The sequence below is a fragment of the Berghia stephanieae genome, chromosome 7 (assembly GCF_034508935.2).
Source record: "Berghia stephanieae isolate SIO BIC M18660-M18661 chromosome 7, UCSD_Bste_1.3, whole genome shotgun sequence".
Classification (NCBI taxonomy): Eukaryota; Metazoa; Mollusca; class Gastropoda; order Nudibranchia; family Aeolidiidae; genus Berghia; species Berghia stephanieae.
The window spans coordinates 61,230,660-61,240,659 of record NC_088366.1 but is presented as its reverse complement, the minus strand read 5'-3'; the positions used below and the strand labels follow the sequence as shown (position 1 = coordinate 61,240,659).

Genomic DNA, 10,000 nt, shown 5'->3' with positions numbered 1-10,000 from the left:
TTTAAATAATCACGAGCCGTTACCAGTAGTATTATGCATAGAATTATCCCATAAGTTTACTAGAAGTCAATTCAACTTTTTCAGAATATAAGTTATATCAGAGTTGCACAGAAATCGTAAGTCTTGGATGGCAATTTGTCTCGGAGAAGAAAACTCTGAAATATACCGCCATTGCATTGTGGACAAATTTTCGATGACTGAAGGCAAAGAAAGCGCAGCCTAATGGAATAACAGGCAGAAGCCTGAGTCTTTGGGACGAAAGGCGCAAATAGCCCGGACAGAGGTAGATCTAGCTGCCGAACACGAAAACTGCAAAGGAATCTACCCCAATTCACTCATGAACGAAGAAGACGATAAGATGTCATATGATCTCGTATACCACGTCCTATGGCAATGCTTGTATATGCTTTATTTGACGAAACTGATATATTGTTTAATAAAATAAAGATAAAAACTTACTCTTTTGACAAGCGTCACTGTATCACTCCGCCACCGGAAGTGATAAATATAGAACACGATCAGATTTCCCACAATGCCGAACAGCATCATTATAGGGATAAAGATGAGTTCCGCTCCGTGCCATGTGAAGAGGTCTCCGTGTGACCATGTGTAGTTGGTTGGGGTTAAAGGTGAAGGTGATTCCGATGTCGATTTTGATGTCACGTCTAGCATTGCAGTGACAGGGTCTCCTGATGACGTCATGACTTTTTGTGTGGAATGAAACACAACGACTTATTGGGAAAAAAACTTGATTTATCTGGAAAAATAAACAGAAATGATTAAATGATCATTTGTGAAGGCCAAATTTAACAAAATTAATATGACTGATGACAAATCGATATGATTGATAAATAGGCGATATGATTAAATAATGATCGATATGATTGATAAGAGGAATCTATTTCAAGTTGTGTCAGTCCATTTGTCATTTCCTGACGTTTTCCTCCTTACTTTCTGGCAGTGGTGGTCACAGTATGCCATTTTAACCGTATTCTGGAAAGATACGTAAATTAAAATATGGCCAGAAATCTCGTCCTTCAAATATCGATCGTTTTAGATGACCCTCATCTTGGCCAAAACTTTCAAGCCTGGACTTTAAGGAAGACTTCGTAAGGTCCCAGGATTGAGAGTTTTTGCCAAGATGAGGGTCATTTAACCTCTTCTTACCAACCATAGGAAAATCATCATATTCGTTACGATACAACCAACATTATTCTTTTTCAAATTTCTCTTGTACCTCATAAAATTTAAAGACAATGAACAGTGGGTTGTAGGGCATGTTTTGCTAAAGAAATTACTTATCGCAAGAACTTCAGAACTGCTATTGTGTTTGAGTGGTAAAAATATATTTTTGGGTTAGGTGGGTGTGAAGATTTGGGGAAAATCCTGAAAATGGCTGGTAAGGAGGAGAGGGTTAAATCGATAGATATTTGAACGTCGAGTTTTCTGGCCAAATGTTTTTAAACGTGTCTGTCCAGAGCACGGTGATTCCTGTCCCTTATGGCACATGACAAGGTGGTGTGAAAGGTTAGGTTAGGATAAATTTGGTTTTCAGAGAGAAAAAAGTCTGTGTGCAGCATGGTTTTATAATATAGATAGAATGAAGTTGACATCACTCGGATCATTGTTCTTGTTTTTTTTTTTGCCATCGACGTTTATGAGTAATTCTCACTTAACTGTGTTATCCAGACAATAAAAGTTCATGGTTATACATAGTTTTGTGTGTTGGTCCGCTATACTTCCGGATGGCAATGTTGTGAACTCCTTAGCTAACGCATACTATCTATACAAGTAGGATTTATATTCTTTTTATTTTTCTCATGTAAAAAGGTATAGATAGTTCGAAGATGACGTCACTCATGCCTTTGTTATTGTTTTTTGCCATCCGCGTTTATTAATATGTGTCACTAAACTGTATTAACCAGACTATAAACCTTCAAGGTTACACACAGATTTGTGTGTTGGCCAGTTTTACTTCCGGATAGCGATGTTGTGAACTTCTTAGCCAAGTGTATACTATCTATACTACTGAATTGTTAGATTGAGAAAAAGTAAAATGATTATTTTTTGGTATTGTCTTAAGTTTCGGATAGTTCAGTAGGCTTAGAAAATATAGATAGTATGAGCTTGGCTAAGAAGCTCACAACATTGTCATCCGGAAGTATAACGGACCAACACGCAAAACTGTGTGTATCCATAAACGTTTATAGTCGGGTTAATACAGTTCAGTGAGCATTACTCATAAACGCGGATGGCAAAAAACAATAACAAAGACCTGAGTGACGTCATCTTCGAACTATCTATAGGTATATTACAGATGCTGCTTCTCCAACTATAATCATGTAGACCCCTGCCTGCACGTTTCACCCCCAAATCTAAATTGTGCGGCTATGTGGTCCAGTGGTATGACACTAGCTTTCGGATCGGAAGGTCCTGGGTTCGAGCCTCGCTCGGCGCATAGCTGAGTCCTTGGAAAAGGCTCTTTACTCACATTCTCTCACCGTACTCAGGTGCAAAATGGGAACCTGGTCGTTAACAGTGTTGTCTTTGTCGGAAAAATTGTAATATCGCATAACAGGAGTCATGTCCCGTCCTGCATGTTAAATGTTGTTGACCAGGGACCCCTTGTAAAGCGCATTGAGCACATTTAGTGGATTTTGCGCTATATAACGCTCAATTTTTAAAAAATTGTTTTTTTTTTTAAAGTATAATTCTCAACTGTTTGATTGAGAAAAAGTAAAATTATTTTTATTTTTCTTGGTATTGTCTTAAGATCGAATAGTTAAGTACGCTTAGGCATAATATTACAGAGGCTGCTTCTCCAACTATAATCATGTAGACCCCTGCCTGTAGACGTTTCACCCCCAAATCTAAATTCAGGGGGATTGGATTTAACATTCATTGTAATTATTTCCGCCGGGTGTTTTGGGTGAAAGACAAAAACGCTGAAATTGTTATCGATTTTGTCTGGAGATCCGAGATTCGATGTTGAAAAATGTTTTTCCCTGAGACAATTGGATTCAGTAGTCTGATGTCACGCCGCCAGGCAACGGCGGCCATCTTGGTTCTAAACAAAGAAAATCATTACTTTTTATTCTTCATGCTGGCTAGAACTTTTCATATGCCTTGTGATCAGAATGTGTAAAAGTCAAAACATGATCAAATTTATGTGTTTTTTTTTCCTCTGGGTACGCTTTTATGCTCGCCGGAGAAATATTTCATACGGGCGTCCGCCATTGTTCCAATAGTTTAGAGCCAGTGTTACTAAGTTACCATGCGTCATTAGGAAGGAAGTGACGTTACGACTGTTGAAGAGTATTATCTTTCAAAAACCACTACAAAATACAAATACTTGTCTCTGCGACTAATATTTATTTTATTTATTCTTTGATTTGTTTTTTTCCAGGTTTTATGTTATCCGTCTTTTTTTTTTAATTTGCTTTTTGAACATTTTCTTTTTTTGGGTGACCCTGTTGACCGTGCCAAGGATATTGCAACTGAGTCAAGCGATGTTGAGCCTGGTTAGTGATAGTTTGGATGCATGTTAATAAATGAGCTTTTTATATAGCGCAATATCCACTCAATGTGTTCAAAGCGCTTTACAAGGTGTCCCTGACCAACAGCAACACGTAACATGTATAACGAAACATGACGCCATTTAGGCGATATTTCAATTATTTCGGACAGAGACAGCGCTGTTAACGGCCAGGTACTAACTTTACACCTGAGTACGATGAGAGAATGTGAGTGAAGTGAAGAACCTGTTCCAAGGACTCAACTACGCGCTAGCGAGGCTCGAACCCGAGACCTTTCGGTCCGATAGCGAGTGTCATACCACGAAGACCACATAGCCACACAATGTTAATGATCACAATAGCTTTGGCCTCTGTTTTTGAGTAAGGCCCTTTACATCCATTGTCAAACTCGACTGAGTACCTGGTTACAGGCAGTGATGGATATTGTACTCGTGCTAAAGATGAGACTTGTTCTTACTAGAAATGAAATTCGGTTTCGTGTGGCCTACTGGGAGAATAAAAAATGAAACATTATGAAGCTCTTTGAAAATTTGGATGACCGAGTAAAATGCTCTATAAAATGTGACCCCTCGTCTCAAAACGGTATTATGTCGGGATGGACCAGGTGCTAAAAAGTCAAATTATAGTTAAACTGGTCAAAAATATGAAACGTTGGTATTTTGCACAGCAAAATATGATATTCCTTCTCCTCTATATATAAACTCAACGTAAGCATGATATTTCTGGCTACAAATTCCATTTTCAGCATCTTAATCATCCCGACTTAATTCCGTTTTGAGACGAGAGGTCACAAATGTTAATTTTTATATTTTAATATGATAGCAGCAGCCATTTGTTTATTTACTTTAAGAAATGTAATAATAATCGTCAACAATAGATATAATCGCAGGATTTTCGTTTTGTTTTATCGTTAATGTCTGTGTTGACATAGATTATTCATTTTCTCATTTCCTCCTTACATGTGATGCACATGGCATTTTCATTCTTTCCTTGTTGTAGTTGTTTTGAAGAAAAGAATGGACCAGTGAAAACGTTTGATTGACCTTTTATAACAATAGGATAATAACAATCACAACAACAGCCTAATAATGATAATAATAATAATAATAATAATAATAATAATAATAATAATAATAATAATAATAATAATAATAATAATAATAATAATAATAATAATAACAATAATAATAACAATAGTAATAATGATAATAATAATATAATAATAATAATAATAATAATAATAATAATAATAATAATAATAATAATAATAATAAAAGAGAGAAGAAGAAGAAGAAGAAGAAGAAGAAGAAGAAGAAGAAGAAGAAGAAGAAGAAGAAGAAGAAGAAGAAGAAGAAGAAGAAGAAGAAGAAGAAGAAGAACAACAACAACAACAACAACAACAACAACAACAACAACAACAAATTAAATGGTCTCGATGAAAGTGCTCTCGGGTCAATATAATTCCCGATGTCGGTCAAATATCGTATTATATCACCTCCACCATACACATACATTAACAGGAGCGCCAAGTGTCGACAATCCCCGTTTTTCTATGAATGAGTCCCCCGAGATGTTATCAGTGAGTGATTCGGATAATTCCATCCCTCGCAGGTAAGGAGGGATAAGATCAGATGCGGGATAAGAGAATGTTTTTATGCTATGCATGTTTATGTGGATGTGCGTGTGGAGACTTTTTTAAAAGATGAGATATAGACAGATGATTGAGGAATCGTTATTGATTTAATATTTGAAGGAAGTCTTCTTTTTGTGCTCTATGTCTTTACATTGCGACACCGTAATTGTGTAAATTGTGCTTTAGTGAATATATATAACGGTGATGGTGATGATGATGATGATGATGATGATGATGATGATGATGATGATGATGATGATGATGATGATGATGATGATTTAACAATTTTAGCGATGATTGCACACAGAAAGAATCTTGTATCTATCTAACAAACAACAAAGCATAACCGAAATTTTTGCCTTCACCTAGGCGGAAGTGTCAATGTTTTATCACGATATATACACGTACATGACACGAGCTAATCTCTGCATTTTGCAATAGATGATATAGAATTTCTCCTTCCTATCATTAAGATTTACCTCTGACCTTATCTTTCGTTCCCTAACATAACGCATGTTTGTCATTTTGGCAAGAATAATAGTGTTCCTTCTAATATAATGAAATTGATCTGTCTGGCCTACATTTCGTCACGCACGTTTGGAACACACATATACCTTTAAATAAATGTCAGATTGAAGAAATTTGGATTGTGGGGGGGGGGGTGTCATCGAGGGGGGAGGGGGGTGGCGTCGAGGAAGGGGGGGGGGGTGGCGTCCCGATAGCTCACTTGGTAGACCACTCGCTTTACAAGCAAAGAGGCAGAGATCGAACCCGGGTGATGTCGAGGTCATGTATCTGACACGTCTGTCTAACCAAAAAAGTGATTGGGTATCTGGATCTGTTCGATATGGTAGTAAGTACCTTGAGATAGACTAGCGTCCAATACAAAAGGTGGAGGAAAAAAATCCTATTGTTTCGCTCAGGTTGTAGAAACTGGGATAACATTCGGCTCCATAGGTCTAATGGGTCTGAACGACTACTGAGGGTCAATTTGACTTTTCATCGGAAGTTTGAAAAATGTTTTTTAAATTTAAAAAAAAAGAGTTTTGTACTGAGTGGTCGCATTGTTTCGTCAGTTCGTGCGGCTATGTGGTCTTGTGGTATGACTCTCGTTTTCGGATCGGAAGGTCCTGGGTTCGAGCCTCGCTCGGCGCATCGTTGAGTCCTTGGATAACGCTCTTTACTCACATTCTCTCACCGTACTCAGGTGTAAAATGAGTACCTAGCCGTTAACAGCGTTTTCTCTGTCCGAAAAAAAAAAAGTAATATCGCCTAACAGGTGTTGCTGTTGGCCAGGGACCCCTTGTAAAGCACTTTGAGTATGTTTAGTGGATATTGCGCTCTATAAAAGCTCATTTTTTTAACCCACCAACTGCTCCAAAATAGCAAAAAAGCGGAAATTTAAAGACCACAACAAACGACTCTAAGGAATGTAGATAGACAGAAAGACGAAACCGTGACCTTTTAATATAGAGGTCATGATAAGAGATAGATGTGTCACACTAAATGGCTCCCGCACTTATGAGTATCAATAACTTGAGCTATTATAACAAGCTCTCTACAAAACGACTTTATGTTCTTATTAATTTAACAAAGATCATTCTTCAAAGTTTGTGATGTACAAAAAAAAAACAATCTGAATAAGAAAAAATGTATAATATTGTGTCGTAACAAATGTGACGATTTTGCTGCAGGTGGTAAGAATAAGGTTAAGAAGAAGGGATTGAGAGAGAGAGAGAGAGAGAGAGAGAGAGAGAGAGAGAGAGAGAGAGAGAGAGAGAGAGAGAGAGAGAGAGAGGGAGAGAGGGGGGGGGGGGGAGAGAGGAGGAGGATGGTTGGGGGGTGGGGGGGGGGGTGATCATCAAACGTAAAAATCTGACACGGGGTCAAAGTTGAACAGAGGTCGTTGTCATGCCAATCAAATATCAACTGACTGATTTCCCAGCTGGATAACAACTTAAGTCCAGGATGTTTATTATCGAAGTTGCCAAAAGCAAATCTAATCTTATGGTTTAGGGTCAAAATTGTTCCGTACAGCCCCTGTTATATTTTTATTGCCAACGAGCACAGAATTATTGGTAAATCTAAAATTTATAAAATTATTTTTTATAGATTGATATATCTACGGCAAACTTCCAAACCTTTCTTTAAATTAAAGGTTATCATATCAAGCCATAGAACAGTGGATATTTAAATTAGACGCATACCATCGATAGTAACACCTGTGTAGTTCGCTATGTTTACCAATTACTGCTACTTTTTACATTATGACGACTGTCCGAGAATAGGCGTGGTTATCTAAGTGTCTCTATTGTAACGGGAGACAAACTGGAAATGAACGGTGGATATTAAAGACATAGTTAGCAGGATTCCAAACACACGCAAATGTCACCCTTTCGACACTCAATGTTGTCCGTTTAGATTTTTTTTTACTTTGTTAGAATCCGTTTCCTTATAGATAGTATGCAGATGACGTCACTCAGGCCTTTGTTATTGTTTTTGCCATCCGCGTTTGTGAGTTGTTCTCACTAAACTGTATTAACAAGACTATAAAAGTTCATGGTTACACAGAGTTTGTGTGTTGGTCCGTTATACTTCCGGATGGCAATGTTGTGAACTCCTTGGCCAAGCGCATTCTATCTATAATGACTACTTATATGAGATTAGATAGACTTTATACTTTAAGAACACCCCCATTAGTATATTATATAGATTACAGGATGTTTATCTGTACCCGAGGAGGGAAAAAACGTTTTCAGAACTTGGCATATATTAGATAGATAGAGAGAGAGAGAGAGAGAGAGAGAGAGAGAGATAGAGAGAGAGAAGAGAGAGAGAGAAAAGAGAGAGAGACAGAGAGAGAGAGAGAGAGAGAGAGAGAGAGAGATAGAGAGAGAGAGAGAAAGTGAGAGAAAAAAAATTAAAGAGAGAGAGAGAGATAAAGAGAAAGAAAGAAAGAGAGAGAGAGAGAGAGAGAGAGAGAGAGAGAGAGAGAGAGTGTGATATACATTTTAATACATAGCCATAGGGCATCTAACCCAGTGTTTATCAAAATGTACAAGTGGAAAAATCATTCCTCATAAATAATAAAATATAATGATGACTGTACTAATCTACAGGGGGGGTGAGACGGCCAAATTGATAAGGCTTACATTTCCACCCGGAGGACAAGGGTTCGTGCCTCTTAGCATCTTGTGCTTTCCTTGTCCAAATAACGTAACCCATATTCTACACTGTGCGGCGCTAATTGGATTCAATAGTCTGATGTCACGTCGCCCACCAACGGTGAGCAGCGTGGTTCTAAACAAAGAAAATCGGTACTTTTTATTCTTCATGCTGGCCTAGAACTTTTCATATGTCTTGTGATCAGAATGTATAAAAGTCAAAACATGATCATATTTATAATGATTTCTCCTCTGGACACACTTTTATGCTCGTTTGGAGAAATATTTCATAAGGGCGACCGCCATTGTTCCGATAGTTTAGAGCCAATAATTAAGTTACTATGCGTCATTACGAGGGAAGTGACGTCATGACTGTTGAAGCCTATTGGGCGCTATTCTTCAGCTGCTGTAATCTGCCTGCGTAATCTCGGTCTTTCCCAGAGATAGACCTTATCAACAAGGTGGATAATAAAAAAAGGAAATGTTATCTATTAATTCATTTTAAAACTTAATTTTATCTCTTTAGCTTTAAAAAAAAAATAAATTTAGACTTAAAATTAACCTTTACTTTGTCAAATAATAAAAACCCACTGATAAAACCTGATATTGCTGTCTCACCGCTCATCTACTTCCCTGTACTCGAACCGCTTGATTCCTAAGTCAAATTTTTCACGACATGCTTTCGCACATTCTGCTCCCTCTGTGTGAAATGCCCTTTCAGCGGACACCAAACACCGTTAATTCCATGTCCTCCTTTAAAGCCTCTTCGCACATTCTGCTCCCTCTGTGTGAAATGGCCTTTCAGCGGACACCAAACACCGTTAATTCCATGTCCTCCTTTAAAGTCTCTTTGAAGACAAGAGTACTTCCTTTCAGTTTTCTGTGAGTGATTTTATTGATTTTATTGAATGATATCTAAGATCGCATGTGCATATAATTATTTATATGTATATATATGATATGAATGGATTCACTCACTTATATGGCCGAACACACATGTTTCTGTGGCTTCTATCCACGTCTACAGTCGGTTACTATTATATCTAGATAGATGTGGATAGATGTGGATCGAAGCTACAGAAACATGTGTTTCGACCATATAAGTGAGTGAATCCATTCATATTTTATATATTATATTAGCTCTAACCAACGTTATCGAGCACTCTCGTACATACAAGTACCCACCAACACTCATATATATATATATATATATATATTATATTATATATATATATATATATTATATATATATATATATATATATATGTCTTTGTATAAGCGCTTCCGAGCACTTTTGGTGGAAAGGGGCGCTATAGAAATAACGCATTATTTATTTATTTATCTATTTATTTATTTTTATCTTCAGAAAAATAGGCTTACTTTATTGAGCAGATAAATTATCCAAGCGTGTCGCAGCGCCGTTGAACTTCTCAAAGAATGATGTCACTCACCAAGAAACCGATTAATTATGAATTAATAAATTTAAAAAACAGTGCATGTTATTAATATATATTCCAATGCAACACAGACTGGCGCAATAGAATATATAGTGATAGATCCTTGTTTCACAAATATAATATTATAATAACAATATGCAGATATAACGTGGAGTTTATCGGGACGCTAACCGCAAATTAGGAGTCGGATATCTAAGCGAGACATTCGTT

The 10,000-nt window shown here is 37.1% G+C and overlaps 1 protein-coding gene across 5 annotated transcripts in view; it reads right to left on the bottom strand.

Annotated features, from left to right (window-relative positions):
- LOC144977609 (uncharacterized) overlaps positions 1 to 10,000 on the bottom strand; it is a 152,943-nt gene that overhangs the window by 30,904 nt on the left and 112,039 nt on the right. For 2 of the 5 annotated variants that reach the window (XR_013646352.1, XR_013646354.1), the window contains exon 2: positions 460 to 757. Coding sequence is in view for 1 of the 5 variants with exons in the window: in XM_078923002.1 (XP_078779128.1) it covers positions 460 to 702 (243 nt within the window). In the remaining 4 variants the exon portion in view is untranslated. Of the gene's footprint in view, positions 1 to 459; positions 758 to 8,951; positions 9,090 to 9,311; positions 9,418 to 9,713 lie in introns of those variants that run through there. The other 3 variants (XR_013646351.1, XR_013646353.1, XM_078923002.1) reach the window with 3 other exon arrangements.